We start from the raw sequence: 20,601 nt of genomic DNA on the forward strand, positions 1-20,601 counted from the left end.
TTGCTTGCAAAATTAGCTAAATTATATTCTATATAGCAAACATTAGGTACCATACTGTTTATTATTTTTTATGATATTGAATGAATTATATATACACTACCATTCAAAAGATTGGGGTTGGATCTTGTGTTCACCAAGCCTGCAATTACTTTTGTTTAAAGAAAAAAAAAACAGTAAAAACAATAATTTTGTGAAATATTATTACACTTTAAAATAACCATTTTCTTTTTTTAATTTATTGTAAAATGTAATTTACTCCTGTGATGCAAAGATGAATTTTCAGCATCATTACTCCAATCTTCAGTGTCACATGATCCTTCAGAATTCATCTATTCATCTGTTGATTTGATGAATAGGAAAATTCATCCTTATTATTTTTATTAAATATTTATTAAATTTTCCTTATTATTATTATTATATTTTGTATTGCATTTTGAAATCAGTTAAATAATCTTTTTTTTTCAAGATTATTTGATACATGAAAAAGTTTAAAAGAACAGAAATTAATTATTTGTAACACTATTCACTGTCACTTTTAATTAATTTTATACATCCTTGCTGAATAAAAGTATTAATTTCCTTCAAAGAATCTTGATAACACCATACTTTATCAATTGTGTGTGTGTGTGTGTGTGTGTGTGTGTGTGTGTGTGTGTGTGTGTGTGTGTGTGTGTGTGTGTAGAGAGAGATTCTGAGATGCCCTTTCCTGTCTACAAAGTTTTGGATCTGTTCTGTGTTTTGGAAAACAGCTTGAATGTTTATTATTATATTTAATGTTTACTCTGTATGAGTGACATTGACACCTGTACTTACCAACACCATCAAATGTTGATGAGATTAGTTCTGGTGATTGGCTTTTCGTGTGTCTTTCGGTGGCTAAATATTTTGGCATTTATAGTCTCTGTTCTTTTAATTTTACTGTTGCCACAGTCAGACCACAGTACAGGGCTGTAATGCTGCTGGGAATTTATGTTCAGTTTCCATATAAATATGTTTTCAGAACCCTGCCCCAATCTGCCTGTCGCCTCCTCCCACCTCCTCCATGTCGTCCTCCGAGAACGGGCTGTCGGGGTGGTATCTTAACGCAGACGCATGATGCAGAAAGTCTGGTACATCAAGGTTGTCATTTATGAATTTGTGTTGCCCTTCCTCCTCATCTTCCTCATCCTCCTCCTCAATATTGTCCTCTTCCTCATGCTCCTCCACACTCTGAGCGATGGCCCTGCGACTGTCCCTTCCTGGTCTCTCATTGGTCGATTTGGTTCCCCCGCGTTGACGATCGACCTCGACCTGCGCGGCCTGTTCTTTAGCCTTACGACTGCGTTTCCACTTCATTCTGCGGTTCTGGAACCAGATCTTGACCTGTTTTACATACAATCCCATAAGTTTAGCAACAAAATAACCATATTCTACCAATAAACCAATAGAGAAGTATACAAAAGAATTGATGGATTCTAGACACCAGTGATGGTGATATGGTGTATGTTTAATCAGTGTTTTATGTTTATTTTGTTTGTCCATCCTAATGAGTAGAACTGAATATGATAACCATTTTACATACATATATATATATATATATATATATATATATATATAATTTATTTATTTATTTTTTAGTAAATTAATACGTTTTTATTTTTTCAGGAAGGATACATTAGAATTAATCAAGAGTGACAGTTAAGACTTTTAAGTAACACAAGATTTCAATATTCCTGAAAATGATTCAAAGTTTTCACAGATTTTTTTTTTAATTAAATAAATAATGATAATAATAATAATAATAATAATTATTATTATTATTATATATCATTTTTTAAATGTTGATAATAACTAGAAATGTTTGAGTATCGAATCAGGATATACTTTCTGAAAGATCATGTAACACTGAAAACTGGAGTTATGATGCTGAAAATTCTGTTCTGATCATCAGAATGAATTACATTTTCAATATATTAAAATAGAAAACAGTTATTTATAATTGTAGTAGTATTTCACAATAAAGTTTTTGTTATTAATTTTATTATTAAATAAATGCAGCATTGGTGAGCATAAGTAACTACTTTTAAAAACACTTAAAAATCATACAAATCCCAAAGCTTTGAACGGTCGTGTATTAAAGCAACATGGTGTTGTGATTTTTTTTTTCATAATCTAAAACGTCGGTTTATCATTTGTTCCACTCTCTCATCCTCTCACTTTCCCACTCCTTTACCTGTGTCTCCGTCAGCATGAGTGATGTGGCCACTTCGAAGCGTTTGGGTCTGGAAAGGTACTTGTTCAGTTTAAACTGGTTTTCCAGCTCCAGTAGTTGTTGACTGGTGAATGCTGTCCGTGGTCTACGACATTTCCCCATCAAACCGGACTGGGGGGCGGCTGTAAGACAAATAGAAAGAATGTGGACATGAATAGATCGTAACAGAAATTATGACCAGATTATGCACAAAAGACATTTAAATGAATGTTTCTAATGTGTGGTTTTGATTCTAGAATGATTCTGTAATCTGTTCTGAGTGATCGTTTCACTTGTGATCCAAGTCAAAACAAGCCACCTTGAGGTGATATCCTGTTACTCAGATGTGGCTCAGATCTTTGGGTTAAGGGGTTTGTTCAAGCCTGGGCACTGCTAACAAGTGCAATTATTCTGCTGCAGTTTAACACTACTTTATGATGATCTAATATAAAACTTTAAAATAAGCATTTAACATCATGTTTACTGAAAAGCATGTACTAACATCTAAGCTAAACCTGTAAATCTTTTCAAAATTAATAACAGGCCTCTTGTGCTTGCAAATTAAGCACCAGCCAAAAGGGATGCAAGCAAGGAACTGTAATCCACGTTTAGATTATTTTTATGAGATTTTTGTCTCTTTTATATAATGTCAAGGACTTGTAGGGTCAGACACACACACACACACACACACACACACAAAAGAAAGCCCAGAATTTGCTGCTATCATTTACCATAATAGCTTTACTGCAGTTTATTGTTAAGAGGAAGCAAGGCTGGGCAGCCATAAAACGCAAGAGCAAGCCATTAACTTAATGAAAATTCAATGAACGCTTTTGGGATTTTATTGATGAACTACAGTATGTTTAAGGTGTTTGTTTATAGTTTCCCTCTCACACAAAGACAATTCCATCCAGCTGACATTTATGGCTTTATAAAGAAGCCAAAAATAAAATTATATTATTACAGTTTGGTGTAAATCCTGGTAACACAATGTGGACCATTGTTCAGTTAGAGTGTCAGAATGACTTTATTGTTGAGTTGTCGTTTCTTTAACTATCCAAGGATAATATAATATTTCAATCATGTCTATGAAGAGTGCAATGTCTGGTAAATATATGGACTATTTTCACAACATATTGTTTTTTATTATTATTATATTATGTATTTAAATTTCTGCTTTCAGTTTGTAAAAATATGTTTCCCTCTATTTCGGTTATTAGCTATTTTTAAATACAAATACATTTAGAAATAACTAATATTTGGTCATAATTTCCTGATACTGCCTTATCATTGTTATTCAGCAAACTAATTTCGCCATGTGACCACCATGATTTCAGTTTAATAATCCATCAAACAGGAGTTATAAACATTATAATTGCTTAGTGACAAATTAACTCCAGGTCTTTAAAGAGTCACAGGTGTGTAAGCACATCTCTCACTGTGTGTGCTTTTCCTCACCTTTGATTACGTTGAAAAGGATTTCATGAGCTTTTACAATATTTGCTTTCAAACTGACAATGGCGGTAATGCAACACAATTTGGTCTATGACAGTAATGATGCTATAATGATGGAGGTGTACAAATAATAAGGGTAGACCTTACTCTGTTTTTCCCCCATTTATATCAAAGGCTTTTGTAGTTTTTAATTACATAAAAATTGTAATTTGCTCATGTGAATTGGGAATTTCAAAACTGGAATAAAGCATTATTTCTTTTGAACAAAGTTAGAACACTTTTTAAATGAACTTAAGTAACTTTTAAATAAAATGTGAATATTGTATAATTATTTAAAGCTCAGTCAGTGATATTTAAACAAGTAAATGTCAATAAACCAATTTATATTTAAAATTCTATATTTAATAGGTTTGTCCTAAATGCACATTAACTTTTTGAACAGATTATTGTTGAATTATTAATGAAAGGTTAAAAAGTGACACTCAGATTTCATGAACAAACATTATGCCGTTTCTTTGGACTTTCAAAATTTTCCTGACATTTACTAGCGTTTCTTAGTGAAAATTGCTACATACACATTTTTTTGTGCATATTGGATTCTCGAAAGGAATATGTAATGTTTATTAGTGACTTAACAGATTGTTACCCACTCATCTGAATGCTACTCCACTCACAGGTGTATTCGGGCAGTCGTGGTACCATGATGCTAGCTCGTATCCAGTGCTCCAGCGGTAATGATCCGGCCATCGCCGCCGCCTTCAGCTGCTCATGGTACGGCTGGGTCAGCTGCGTAAAACCCGAGTACGCCAGGGCAGGGTGCTGACCTCCCAGAGCTGAAATGGGGTACATGGGTGTCGTGTACATGCCTGGAAGCGAAGTGAGCCCTGGGTGTGGGAGATTGAGCAGCCCTGGTTTAGGTATGATTCCGGTTTGGAGGTGTATGGCACCGGGGGTCCCGCGCGGGGATGGAGTGTCGGAGCGCCTGCAGGACACCGGGCTACCCGTCGGGCTGTCGCTGCTCAGTCCAGGTGATACTTCTCGGGTCCCTCGACGTGGTTCTTCAGCCAGAAGGGCGTCGATCCTGAAGTTCTTTGATTTTTCCATCGCAACACTTTGAGGGTGTTTTGCAGAAAGACACTTGGATAGCTGCGTTTTACGCGCTTATACATGCGTTTTAATGTCGATTACTGATACTTTTTGTTCTATTATAACTTGGATATTTTGAGTTTAGTCTAACTGATAGTTACCCATTTGGCACCATGAGACTCGCAGAATATTTAAAGCAGCCTATCTCTGAAACTTTACGCTCAGCTCAGAAAAAGAAAACTCGCCCAGAAAGGATATGATTCGCTTAATCGTACTATATATTTCGGCGCTCTCTCCTGTTTAGAACTGTATCTCTGTCATATGCTCTTCTCTCTGTACCTCCCCGCGCGTTCACAGCTCACTCATAACGGCTGCGTCAGCGCTGATTGGCTGCAGAGGATGTCCTGCGGGAGTCGATCACTTGACATTTTTCTAATTAACTAATCATGCTGTAGTATAGACACTTCGAGCAAGTCCTTGGACTAAGAGGTGGTCCTCAACCAACATCAGAGCGGAGCCTATGCGAAGTTTCCAAAGTGCCTGTCATCAGGCGTTTCTCATCCTCTCATCCTCTCGCCAATTAAATGCACTTGTTGCAAGTTTAAAGGTATCACTAAATCATCAAGAATCGATCAAATAAGCAAATAATAATTTATTGTAGCTATGTTTATTTACTTATAGACCTGAAACACGTAAATCAGAATTATAAAGTAAATGTATAATATAAAATATAATGTATTATTATTATTCAATATCAGATAAAAAAAATAAAAAGTATAATCTCAAAGAGCAGTTGTCCAAGATCTATCTACATAGTAAAACTAATAAGTGATGATATATTTTTTACGACTTATTTAAAGAATCTCGGCTATAATATCAAGATAATTGCATTTTACGTCATCGTCCATAAAATTGTGCATTAGCTTATATATTTAGGATTTACTCTTCATGTCACGTCAAATATTTGCAGCCTTAAAGGGCTTGATAAAGGTGTCCGTGTTTAGGTTCTATAGCCTAAAAACGTCATATGGAAACAAAGTAATTGATTTCATTAAAATATTTAATTATTTAGAATGACTAAATTTCCCAGACTGTTTTAATTAAGACAAATGATACATATATATATATATATATATATATATATATATATATATATATATATATATATATATATATATATATATATATATATATTATATTATATATATATATATATATATTATATATATATTATATTATATATAATTAAAAGACAGATCAGGTAGAAATAGATCTAACTGCATGCATTCAATATCCAATTTACAATAGCCAGCATAAATAATAATATAGAATTTATTTCTCTTTCAAGATCTCATTGCTTCGTAAATGCAACGTGCTGGTAATTTTCATGGACTTCAGCATCTATAATAGTAGCCTATATATGAAGGGTTAAGATGCCTTTTAATAAATTTAAGTCGGTTATACGAAAACGCAAACAAGAATAATCTCCGACCGCATAAGCATCGTGAAATAAATAATTATCGTTGTAGATAAAAAATAAAACAATATAAGCAAGCCTGCGATCTTCTTTATACAAGCGCCAACACTCCGTATGCATTAGGCTATATGTGGAAAAAAATACAAATAATAAAAAGAGTTGTAGATCTATATAAAATAAATAAACGAAACACAGGCAATCCATTCAAAACCTTCATGGCATCCATGGATTGCTTGTCGTAAACACGCAATCAATCGAAACGAAATGGATTGAAATTCGCAGTTGTTATTTTAAATATTGCCTACACGAAACCGGAGTGGACTGTGGACTAATAACATGGGAAACAGTCGTGAGGCAGAAACTCATATTTTCGCTTTGACCCGAGAAGATTGGAGCGGCCCGCCCCTCTATCCCGCTAATGCGGTCCTGATGCAGGCTGTGTCTCCAAACCTAGTGTGTTCCCTAACTAGACAGCAAGTTTGAGGAAGCATTAGATAATTACTGACATAAACAACAGTCTACGTTGGTCATTTCTTTGATATTTCACATTATATGGTTTATATTGTACATTTCATATTACAACAAAATGCACAAATATGGTTTTAAATTATATATATTTTTTTTCAATGTCTCTCTCGCTTTGGTTTGAGACAAATCCAGAGCTAATTTTCTCAAGCGAAATCAAGTGCTCTCCGCATAAGCTCTCCCTCCATCTCGGTCGTTGCGCTGCTATTATGATTTAAAAGTAAGTTAAGCAGGCCGGGCCCTGGTAAATCCGTCATTGGCACCCGGTGACAGAGGTGCGCAAATTAAATTGAATCAATACACGCGGTGGCACGTTCTCTCTTTAGTAGCTAAGGTCTTTCGCATGTTTACCAGTGAGTCTGTGCAACGACAGCCAATGCTAAAACAAGGCGGCTGAATGAGATGAATAATATATTTCTTTTTTCTTTTCTTTTTTTGGGGGGTTGGGGGGTGGTTACATTTAAAACTGATTTAGAGAAGGTAAATAGGTGCATTTTTCTGTAGGCTACTCTATGTCCAAATGGCTTTGCTGTATCATAGTTAAATTAATGGGCATCTACCCTTTATGTTTAAGTTAAGAATACATTTTGTCTCCGATTTTTATTAAAGTTTTTTTATTTAAGTTCCTTAATTGCTGATGTACAGTATGGAGCTTTAAAATGAATGTAGCCAAATATATATTGTCAAAATTATTTCTTGATGAAAAATATTTGAGTTTTTCTTTATCAATGTTCTGTTTTATTTTTCAAACTGGCTACAGATGGAATGTTTGAGCTCAAGACATTTTGGAGATTGTAGAAAGCTATTTGTTATATATAAGTTTTATACAGACCAATGCTTATTTGAATGTTTATGTAAACAATCATGGACACTGTGCCTTAAAGGAATAGTTCACCTAAAAAAAATATTATTATTATTATTATTAATAATGATGATGATGATGCTGAAAATTTGAAGATGTAGATGAATATCTTCATCTGAAAAGATTTTTTATTATTTATTTAGCATTGTGTCACTTGTTCACCAATGGATCCTCTGAAGTGAATGGGTGCCGTCAGAATGAGAGTCCAAACAGATAAAAATATCACAATAATCCACAAGTAATCTAACTCCAGTCTGTCAGTTAACATCTTGTAAAACAAAAAGCTGCGTGTTTATAAGAAACAAATCCATCTTTAGACCGTTTTACTTTTTAGAGGACTATTTTAGAAGGAAGCAAAGTTAGACATTTCTTAATGATTTACATCTACTTCTGTGATAGCCTGAGAGTGAGTAAATTTACAGCAAATTTACATGAACTTATCACAGTTCATCAAGTCTCGATATGCCCTTCAAAGTCAAAGTTTATCATTTAATTTTAGGCCTGTAAACTTTAGTACCTGTCGCGTTTACAGAACATTAAAGGCCTTATCACCGATTACAGGCATATTTTGCGGTCATTATCTCAGCTCAACAAAGATCACACAGCCGTGACCAGTGGAAGTCATAGTATCTCATGACCTCTCTTTGATCTTCTGTCTGAGTCAGCGCTTTCTTTTATTTCATTGGAAATTAAACAGACGTTTGATTAGCATGGCCCAAATTCCAAGCCGATACAAACTGACCTGTTGGTCATTTTAATTTTGAACATATGCATATAAAACACATTACACTGCAAAAATGTTTTGTCAAGTTTGTTTGCAGAAATAATAATATCCTGGAATAGTAATGTTTGCTTGGACAAGCGCAACCACTTAAATCATAAAAAGTCAAATTCAGTTTATTATTAGATATTTTATTAAACGTGTGCCATTCACAAACCCTTTTAGTGTAGTAACTTTTGAAAAATTAGCATGAGGTTACATTTAATGCATTATACTAATTATTCCTGCTCTGAATACATCTCTGAGGACAGCTCCTTTCCTGGCATTGCTTCTGAACGCTGATAAATGTCCAGCTTTTACCCAAATGCCAGAAAGCAACTTAAAATCGTTATTTATCAATGTTTTTGTCCTACCTTCAGTGTAATTTGTGCAGCTAAAGTTAATATGCTTTTATCTGGTGTGGCTCGTTGAGACTCATAAATTCATCTAGGCTGGGATTAAATGATGTGGCTTTATTATGTTGATCAGTTTTTCCATGGCTACGATGACTCTGTGATGGCTCAGGAAGTAGTCATTCATTCAGATAAGATGACTTCAGATAATCATCACACCTCCTGTCCTCTCCATCTGAAAACATGGTCATTTTTGCAGATTATTTTTACACCGTAACTTTTTTTAATCATGGTCATTTCTGCATTATATCATATGACTGAATATTTATTAACATTAATTATTGTTTAATTACACATTAATTACATACATAATGTTTAATATTAACGTTATTTTATTTATTTTTTTTTAAGAATGAAAAATTAACGTTTTTAATCATTTAACTCTTGGTTTGAGTGGATGACTGCAGGTGCAGTCAAAAGTTCAAACGGTTCTGCAGAACAGGAATGAGCCACCTGCTTGTCTTTTCCACGCAGGTAACAAACACACCTTATGCATCCAGTGATGGTGAGAGGTTTATGGCGGTTTAATGGGCCGCCTTTAACAACCAGGGTTTTTATGGCCCCACACAAGGGCCTCATTGTGTGCTTGTAGATAAACAGCCCATATTGTACCATTCACACACAAGAAGACATAATTACTTTCACTCTGATATCCCTGCTATCTCAACGCACTATTATCTCTTTCCTTAAGAGAGAAGACGGAGGGCTTTGAAGTTTCCTTTCTCCCGGTGTATCCTGCTGTCTGTTTCCCGCTCTCACTAATCTTTCATTATCTCCATGCCTAGGCACTTACCTACAGCATATGTGCTAATTGATGTTGGTTTTGCGATGGATTACAATAAATCGGCTTTGAAGCTGGGCGGCAAAGAGACATATAAAGTCAATGAGGAAGTTAAAGTCATTAGCACACAGTAAGCGTGGCCTTTATTGGCTAATTTGTCTGAGAATGGCAACCTTTGGTTGGGATGGAGTCGGAACGCTTTCAACTTGTTACAGGGAACTAATCGAGACCTATCTTATAATTTTAAATGTTAGTGCAAGACACCACAGATTCACTGACAACCGTTGCCTTTGGTTAGCTTGCCCTATAAATGACTTTAGTGCAAAATATTTAAAAAGGATTACATTTAAATTTATTATTGAATTCAGTGGATAACCTGATAATCGCTTCATAATCACTGAATGACATGGCCTTTGGTCTTTTGATTCCCAGTCATCATGATACTTGATCAGAGTCATGCTCAGTTATATCATCCAAATTTTTTTTTTAAAAAGTGGTGCTTAAGCAAAAATAATCAACCCTTAACCGTAAATAATAAAATGCATAATAATTTGGTGCATAGTTGGTCCCAACATTTGTGAATAATACATGAATAATAAATACATACAACACACTAATAGTTAATTTAGCATGATTTATAAACTATTATAGTTTTTATTGATAATTTGAATATTTTAGTTTTCACTTTAATTTTAGTTTAAGTTTTAGCTATTTTATGTGCGTTTGTAAATTGCATTTGTTTTTTAATAGTTCTAAGTCAATTTGACTCTTTTTAAAGTTATTTTAATTAGTATATTATTAAAACATTTGTATTATAGCTTTTGTCTTTAAAATACCAGTTTTCATTATTTACATTATTATTAATGTGGATTTGTCCGTTTTTATGACATTTAATTTCAGCTTAAATTTATTAATATTTCAGTCTTAGGTTTAGTAATTTTCATATTTAAAACTTCCACTGAAACAAAAAATGTCGAGAAACAATTTTCACTCTGAAACTGCAAATAAATAATAAAGAAATGCCAAATAACACATTGAATTAAATGTGAAATTTTCAATTAGAGAATACTAAAATAATACTTTCTTTTTAAAACCTACTCCAATAACTTTTATTTACAATTTACATAATAGTATATTTTTCAGTTAGTTGCCAATACAACCTTTATCATTTTCATGTAAAATTATGTTTTATTTCAGCTTTGTTTCAATTTCCAAAATTATTTTTAATAGTTTTAGTTAGCCATTTACTTCAGAGGATATATTTCATACTTTTCAAATATTTTAATTCTTTATCATAAGCAGGATAATTCAGATACTATCCAATAAGATAATTTTTGTTTCTCTGTATTAGTTTAATCCTAGACACAATGGATTTTCGGAGTATTTTGACTGAATAATGCAGCTCAAGTCATTCTCAGAGAAGGGTGAGAAAGACTCAACACTTAGACATTGACCTCTCTTTGCCTCCCTGGTCTGAAAGCTTTATCTCCACATCCTACGAGAGGACAACCCTCAGAGAACAATGCACCACCAGCCCTCTCTATTCTTCCATTGTCTCGCTCACACGTTCCCTCTAATGACCTGCGAGAATTGAAGACTTCCCAGACAACAATTGTGACAGCTCACACAGCGCCTAAATGGCTTGATTAATGATATAGACATGTTATGTTAAAATGTGAGTGTGTGTGGGCAGCAGATGTTGTCATCATCTATTAACCACTTCAATTTGTCCTTGGTAAAAATTTGCATGGATATGCACAATTTAACCATATACAGAAAAGTAGACATCAGACTGTCTGATTATGATAAAGAGTGAAAGAGCCATCTGTTGGACCAAAATAGACATTTTGGTGGACATGTGCTTTCATTTTCAAAAGAAACATACAAGATCACAGTTGGTTGTATCAGAGGTCTTTGTCTAGGTTCAGTAAAAGTTTGAATTCTTAAGTTTTAACTAAGCAACATAGGCTTATTGAAAAAAGTAACTTTTATACAAGTTATATGATCACATGGGGCAGATTATAGAGTAATGAAGACTTTTGCGTGGTTCCTTGCACAATATGACCTCAAAACACTTTTATTGTAATGCATGACTAATACAATAATGACATTTTGACATTTGCAGCATATAATCAGCTCCATATGGCTATTCTGATATAGTAAACTTGCTCGGTAGCTTACCTGGTACAACACTGCACTTGTTAAAATGGCATGATTGCTTCAGCAAATTTGTTGGTTAAAATTAGGGTAGGCTTTAGTGTAGTTAGTTAATTAATTAAAAACTCAATAGATCATTAACCTTTTAGCATGACTCACTGAACTTCATTTCTGAACTGCCGTATTATGAACGTCATAATAAAAGTTTACTACCTGCAGATTTAACTTTGAAAGTGATGTGAAAGCAGCATAATATAATTTAGCAGAAATTTGTGTTTTTATTTATTTTTTTGTTTATGCAAAAATAGAAATTCTGTTCATCCAAATTCATCATAATTTTTTTCTCATCATTTATTTACCCACATTTCTAAAATGTGATAAAATAAAATAAAATAAAATATTATCTGGCTTATTTATATAATTTAATATGACTGATTTAAACAATTAACATCAATGGAATCATTTTTATCAGCCAGATCAGGTAGAAATGGTTGTTGTTATCCTGTGGGCTGTGTCAAGATAACTTTTACAAATGTTCATCCTAAAATAAAATTACAAAATGTACATTAAATTTAAAGAAAAGAAAAGAAAAGAAAAAATAATTTTTTTTATTGGCATCTTTGGTTCCATAATGACCCTCTAACATACACTATGGAACCTTTCTTTTGCACTGAAGGTTTATATAGCGGAATCCTTATATAGGGTTCCTTAGAATATTACAATATTCTCTATACCAAGAAAAAAAGGGTTCAATAACTGTTTACTAAAATATTCTTTGAGGAAACAAAAATGGCTTCTATGGCATGAAATACTTCAGATATGGACTATAACTGTTTGTTTAATTTCTATTTTAATCTTATCTGGATCTTGTCATACATAAATATGGACTTCTAAGAGGGACATTAATTCTTTCATTGCTATGAAAATCTGATTTACAATGTCTGTGTAGAAGTCTGTCTGAGTAGCTTTATACCCAAAATATTGACCTGATAGATTGCGGGTTATAGAGTTAAGTAGTTTAACGGTTTTGCCAATAGGAACCCTGTTGAAACTGCAACATGTGCCAGTTTTGCACTTCACTGCTGACTGTTGAGCTTTGACGACTATTGGAATACAAAATGAAAAAAAATCAATTACTCAGTCAAGCTGACAAATTTTATTCAATTCCTCATAAATTGTCTGGACAACAAATGGCTTTTTGGTGGCAGTATTTCGATTGAGTGTCTGTGTCACCTTAGCTGTGATCAAATGGAGTCCAACATCTCACTTGAACTCTTATTGGATGACATTCATCAACAGTTGCTAGGTAAAGGCCACAGTGTTGGTGAGTGGCTGCATTAAAATATAAGAGTATGGAAAGCAATGAACCTAATTGACTTCTGCCTGAATCAAATAATTTATGAGCACATGTTGCCACACTTCACTACTGTAAGTTAAGACAGATATGCATTCCTAATTTTTGTCTTGGTGTATTTTTAAATAATGTTTTTACTAATATTTTACGATTGATGTAACAGATACAGAAGGTAGTAACATTATTTGATAGATATGACAGATGTGTAATTCAACAAAAGTTAAACAATAAAATAAAATAGTTTAATTTAACTGAAAACAATAACATGCTTACAGGAAATCAGCAAATGAATGTTATCATTCACCACCATTTTAATTTTACACTTATATAAGGTCCCTTTAGATTATATTGAAATGAAAAATCCTTCTTACTGTTTTTTTTTTCTGAAGTGCTTCATTTATTCTTATTGACTTTTAGATATAATTTTTTTTTTACTTTAAAATTGAATTATAACTAATATGTAACATCATTGTGATTATAAAATCATTGTTTGACGATGATTCAAAAAATTTCGAGATCTCATTAAGTTTACACATATGGCAAAAATGTATTAATTAATAAAGAAAGAAAGAAATTATTTTGAAGTCCTCGATTAATAAATGAGATACAAAATCTCAACAATTACAATAATAACAACAATTTAAACAAATAGATAAGATCTTCTAGATTTCAATATGTTTGGCTTTGTTCAGCTGTTACTTTTATTTAAATAAAAAAGTAAATAAATATTTATTTAATACATTTCAGGATGTTTTCTCTCACAACGACCCATGAACTAGTCTGATGTCCTTCCCAAATCCTCCTGGAAACTCTACTGAAGATGAAGGCAGTCAGCGATGTCATTGATAGATGTGGTTGGGGATATAATACTGAGTTCATTTCATCAGTAGGGTTAATTAACTGGTGCTCCATTGGACCTGAGGTTAATCTGTGTGCCGATCTGACACATTGCCGTTCATCACTCTCATCACTGAATCTCCCTCTCCTCTGCTCTCGCACACTCGTCCAGAGGAGGACGGGTCAATTAGTTCATGTCTTGTTGCACAGATGGCCTTGTGGCCATGGAGCCGGCAGCTAATTGACTGAAATGAGCAGCCACGCCCACTTATAAAACACATTCAACATGTCAAGTAGCAGTGCACACTGACAAGGACTACTATTTGAACACACTAATATAAATGGAGGGAAAATTTGTTTTAAATGCTTCCCAAATGCAATTTTACATGTTGATTTAACATGAACTCTAACATCAGTCTTAAGGTTGTGAAAATGTACTTATATTGTTTATTTAATTTGCAATAATCCCTGAAAATGTGACTTCTCAGGTTTGAGAATGGAGTAACCTTGTTTATTGAGTTTGACATGAATGATACCTCAAATCTAGCAGCTTGTTGATGAAAGGTGTGCCATTACATTTCTAAGCAATTTTACTTAGAGTTATTGCTTACTGGATGATATGAAATTGGTTAATCTGCATTATTCGTTTAGATGATAAAATATAGGCTTACATTGTACTTTCCTTATACTTTAAATAACATTAGGGTTCTTTAGGATTTAAAGAAGACATGGTGTGCCTACAGATGGAGACATTTTCTCAAAAAGGTTTTATGATTTTATTTTATTTTTTTTACATTGCATTATATGATATGCACATGTGATATTACTTAAAAATGTATATCAATGCTGTATTTCCAGTTATCAACAAGGCATTGAATTGACTGCATAGGCACAAACCTGACGGTAATATTAGTATTCAGGAAAACAAATACGTTCTTGATTTTAACCAAATAGTTTAATTAACAATTGTTTTATTTACCCATAAAGATTGTCACTTATTTTGTAAATTAATAACCATTTCTGAAGGCTCACTCTTAAAGCCAGCCATTTGTTTCATTCCTAAATAAAACAGCTTTTGAACAAATCTGTTGAATTAATTAAAGACTTGTTCGGTTTCTGAATTAGTGATCGTTTTTGAATGAATCATATGAATGAATGATTCAATTACTCACTCAAAAAGACAGCCACTTGTTTGCAGAGTTTTGGAAGGAATCAATTGAACGAGACAGTTGCTGAATTTAGGCAAGCATATAACTTTTACTATTTCTGCCATATGACGAAATGGTGGTAAAATATGAAGAGTAATATGTTAGTACATGGTGCAAATTCAGCAAGTCTCTTACTTCCTTTCTGATTTCAGTTTTGAACAAATCGGTTGAATGAATGAGTAATTAAAGATGTCACATGACACAACCTACTGGTGTATCAATGTAACCTACAGAACAAGTCACTGAAAACTTTCCAGCACCGATAAAATGGATGGTATATCAGAAAATTACTCTGTTTTAACCATACACTCCCTTCATTAATAAACAAACACTTAACATAAAAACATAAATGACATGGAAATTTCTGTAATGCTTAATATATCTCACCGGACAGGCAAGCCTTCAAGGAGATGAATGTGCATATATGTGCATGTATATGTGTGAACCTGTGTATTTTTGTGTCTTGAAAGATTACACCCCTCATTTATCAGAGCACTTCAGCTTGTGGCAGAAGGTTGTAATCCAGAGTGAAACCATCCACTTGGTATAATTACAGCCATTAAAGGTGATGCCATCCTGAGTTCCATCACCTCATTCAACATTTCCCCTCATCGCTGTATGTTCCTCTAAAAATTGTTATACCAAAACTGACAATAAAGGTTATTCAAGCAATTGTAACAGTAATGTTTGCATGTCCAAATAGAAAATTGGATTTTCTGAATTATTACAGCACAATCAAACAATTGCATGAAATGCATCATTCATACAGTAATTTATAAACTTGATATAGCTATAAAGAGTTGAAAAATAACATTAAACACTCTCTTATAGGTTCATTTGGACCATCAATATCCATATCAACTAATATCACTCTTATCAACCGTTCTTTGTGTCAACATTCCAGCAAGCTGTTTAATGCAAATGGTTACCGCTTTCTCACTGTAATCATGATAAGTGATACTAAAATGTAACTGGATGAATGTGTGTGTTTGTGTATGCAATGAGATGAGAGGATGAACAGCGTCCAGGGACAGATAACCGAGTGTCACTCCATCTTTGCATTTGTCTCCTAACACTCCATCAATATGAAGCGGCTGTCAGCTGCCTATTTCAGGAAAATTAAACGGGCTTACGGTAAAGATGCTCTGTGAGGGAGGGGTGTGCATGAATTTATTGCTGTGTTTTTTTATAACCTCTGCTTAATACAAATGCAAAAGTGCTACACATACCTTGTGTGTTTGACAGGTTGTGTAATTGAGCAAATGGAAGACTAGTTGTCACACTTTTACTGCAGTGAAAAAGAACCTTTTTGTCATTGGATTAAAACTTTTGATACAGAAAACAAAAAGATAGAGTGAACACACACTGATAGTAAATCAATAAGCGAAATATTGAATATTACATTTAAAATAAGTAATTATAATAATAATAATTGTACCTTCATTAAAAACAGTATAACCAATATTGAAATAGAAAATTATTATTATTATTTGTTGTTGTCAATGTATGTTTTTGTAAATTATATACTATTTGTAAATTAAATATTCTTAAAGTTAAAATGCTGAAACTTTGATTGAAAATTGTATTGTTCAGTGTTATTTAGTATCATTGAGATATTTTATAGTTGGAATTTTGAATGTTTTTTTATATTAAAGTTTTACAAATTCTGATATGTAAATGTCATTATTATTTATTTATTTAATATTCTATATAATATATTTTTATTTTAACATCTTTTAGTTCTAGTTATTTTAGTATATCTAGGTAAATTAACTAAGTTATTTTAAATAATTATATATATATATATATATATAGTTTTAGTTAACTGTAATAATACTGAAAAACAGCCCTTCCCTGTGTGACAACTAGCCCCAGAATCCTCTATTTAAATGCATTTGTGTGCATAGTAATAGGGCATGTTTGCAAGACATTACAATACAAAGAAATAGATGCAAACACACACACACACACACACACACACGCACGCATTTCTCGCATGAGATTGATTGCCTGCAAAGCAGTCTCCTGCAGATGGCATCTCTCCTTTTGACATGATAATGGCTCTAAATTGATGAAGACACCTCACTCATTCTCTACCAGCTCACTGACAGGCCTTACCCAAACACTTCAACCTGCTGCAACTACCCATCAATCACCCGCAGCCCCTCCCACCTTATGTCCATGCGCTTGTCCATTTTAATCAGCTAATTCTCTCCTTCACATCACCTCGTTCACCGATATAACACTGTGTTTTGTCCATCTTCCCTCACACTTAATCTGTTTTAATGAAGTCCTGATCTGCCAATTAGATACAATCACAGCAGAGCAGAAGATAAATGATCACACTGATCAAGCTGGTAAAAAATAAATAAATAACCTGTAAAAGATATACAGATATGGTAAGCAAGGACAATTCAAGGACGCGGTTCCAAGATTTGTACTGTAGGAGTTTACTGTGTGAGATTTCAAACAAACCTTAACCCTAACCAGGGGCGCTGCACAAGATCCCGGGCCCTATGCATAGGCAGTCCTAATGCCCCCCCCCTCCCCTTGAAAATATATATTCCAGACTTTTCAAGGGCCCTCTCTTCCTTTGGGGCCCTGGTAATCAGTACTGGTTTTACCCCCAGTCCGGCGCCCCTGACCCTAACACCAAAAATTGTGCCGTTTGTTGAGAAGAAACTTGTAATTTTCATTTGATGGATGATAAAACAGGTGAAAAAAATCTCATAGGTTTACACTGAAGAAACCATTAGACATCAGAACAGATTTGGAGAAATGCAGCATTACATCAGTTTGCAGTGAATGGGTGCCGTCAGAATGAGAGTTCAAACAGCTGATAAAAACATCACAATAATCCACAAGTAATCCACACCACTCCAGTCCATCATTTAATATATTGTGAAGTGAAAAGCTGCAGGTTTATAAGAAACAATTTTATCAAGGTGTTGATGAGTCCTGAATGCATTATATTGCTTTCTCCAGTAAAAAAAAATGTCTCTTCTGAATCAAGAGAGAAATATGCACAGATCAAGCAATGTTTACCAGCAAATTAGTTGGAATTAGATGTGAGAGACTGACAGAAGATGGTGTTTTGGCCACTATAACTTGCACATAGCTTTTCACTTCACAAGATGTTGATTGATGGATTGGAGTTATGTGAATTACGTGTGGATTACTTTTTTTATTTTTATCAGCTGTTTTTGGGCTCTCATTCTGATGGCACCCATTCACTGCAAAGCATCCATTGGTGAGCAAGTGATGCTACATTTCTCCAAATCTACTCCAATGAAGAAAAACACTCTTAATTTCTTGGGTGAACTATTACTTGAAATAGAATGTTATACCACAAATAATATCATGTTAACCTCCTCAAATGTTAGCACAAGCAATCCAGAATATTTGACTGTTATGTTGCATATGTAAGTGGGTTTCAAAACATATGTTGTTTTCCCTGGTCTAGGCCACTCTCGCCTACCTCAGCATTTTGCGCTCCTCGACTAAAGAGAGTCGTGATGCATTTAAGAGCATCAATAACATCCAACCTGTGCTGACCCTGAGGCAAATAAAAAGTTATTGATTCCCCCAACCTCATGGCACCCTTAGCAAAAGATACTTTTTGTTGCCCCTGATGAAACACTTCCATCTAATCACTGGCAAAATATAACGAGGTGGACTGTGGAAGGCTAAATAAAGAAATAAATAATGGCTCTGGAGCTAGAGTGCACACCTTGGGAGATGAAATTAGCCTGAAGCTGTTGCAAATCAATGAAATCGATGCAATCAACTTAACTGACATAGGTGGCGCAAATCGTCCAGTTGGGGTTCACTCGCTCGCAATTCTGTCTTAATTGCCCTCCAGGGCCAAGTTTGCGCATGCCATTTGTTCACTTTAATTAAATTACAAAGACAGGTTTCCAAAAGTCATAAGTGCGCTTGGATTGGCACAAGCCCAGTAATTAAAACGACACCCTTTTTGATTACTGCAATGTGCCCTAATGAACTCGTTATGTATTTTAACCCAAACACACCAATTACTGAGCTGGCAGAAGACGTGCGGCTTACTGTAAAAACTCAAGGCTTTTGTAGAAGCAAATAATTTAAGTGCTCCTAACGGGTGGGTTTTTGATTTTATTTTCCACCTTGAAAATAAAGTGGTACTTGGAGATGTGGCTTAGTTGTTTGCACACATGCTGTGGTGCTGAGTTTGAATCTGGGCCAGTGTTATTTTTGTATCACTGTGATAAACAAAAAAAAAAAAACAAAAAAAAAAAAACAAAGGAATTATCTTTTCTATTTTAATTTCCATTTTAGGTGACGTTTTATAAATGTAGCGGTTTATTGTCACTTTTTATTACTTTTTGTGTTATAAAAATGCCTTTTTTATTTCAGTAAGTATTTTTTTTATGTAATGAAAATTTCATATTATTGTTTTAGCTTTAGTAATCTATAATAATCCTGAATTTGACTGGTTTTCTTCGCCAACTCATTTTGATGGCCGAATGCTTTAAAAAAAAATGCAACTACATATAGTGTCATAGTATTAATGATGTTCCTGCTAAATCCTGATTTGATTTCAACTACAGCACATATAAAACCAGTCTATATAAATTAGGCTATTAAATATATATACAAGGAGCAGTGTATTGAAGAGAAAACACTACATTGGATTGACATAAATGGTCAGTATATATTTTTATTATTATTTGAATATAGAATTTTTAAATTAACCACCAATTCAGCTAAACGTAAAATAGTAAATTGACATGAGATTAGTCTGAGATTAGATTACCTGAATGTACTTAAAACACACTGTTTTTATGACATGCACAGTGATCAACCAAAAAAACAAAAAACATAGTCTAGTTGTTTGCCTTTAAAGTTTGCATCATCTACATTATTATCTTGCCATAAAAATAGGTGAAATTGTTCTGTAAAAAGCCTACAGAAAAAAAAAAACATTTAATTACCTGCTTGAAACTTTAATTAAGTATTTAATCTGCTATACTCCAAAATGAGCTAGCTTACTTTACAGTTCAACTAATCTTTTATTAAGTTAATGCATTGTTACATTTTAGGTGTAGCTAAAATAGCTTTTGTCTTCATTAGAATTTTTTATTTTTTATTTTATTGTTTTTCATTTATTATTATTATTATTATTATCATTATTATTTACAAATGTGTTATCTTGATATGAAAGGCTTTTTTACATTTTGTTATCAGATATGTTGCATTCAGATAATTGGTGCCATTAAAAGGTACTGTAAAAGAGCTTGATGCTCTGAGATTTTCAGTTCCATTTTTTTAGATAATCATCATGTCAATCTCTCTGAACTGCTCATTCTCTACTGGATCAAAAGTGGATATTGAGGACAAAACAAGGAGCCTGAATGCATACAAATGATGTGACGTGTTGTACGAACGCAAGGTGTGCTCGAGGCGCCATCTATTGGTGT

At 33.5% G+C, this 20,601-nt stretch overlaps 1 protein-coding gene across 1 annotated transcript; it reads right to left on the bottom strand.

The window, feature by feature from the left end:
* Positions 1-642: 642 nt before the first annotated feature.
* mnx2b (motor neuron and pancreas homeobox 2b) lies at positions 643-5,082 on the bottom strand. The gene is made up of 3 exons (XM_059553158.1): positions 4,360-5,082; positions 2,213-2,373; positions 643-1,362 (listed from the first exon to the last, which is right to left on the bottom strand). Exons 1-3 carry the CDS (start codon positions 4,787-4,789, stop codon positions 997-999), a joined length of 957 nt encoding a protein of 318 aa, XP_059409141.1. The 5' UTR covers positions 4,790-5,082; the 3' UTR covers positions 643-996.
* Positions 5,083-20,601: the final 15,519 nt, after the last annotated feature.

The sequence above is a fragment of the Carassius carassius genome, chromosome 7 (assembly GCF_963082965.1).
Source record: "Carassius carassius chromosome 7, fCarCar2.1, whole genome shotgun sequence".
Classification (NCBI taxonomy): domain Eukaryota; kingdom Metazoa; phylum Chordata; class Actinopteri; order Cypriniformes; family Cyprinidae; genus Carassius; species Carassius carassius.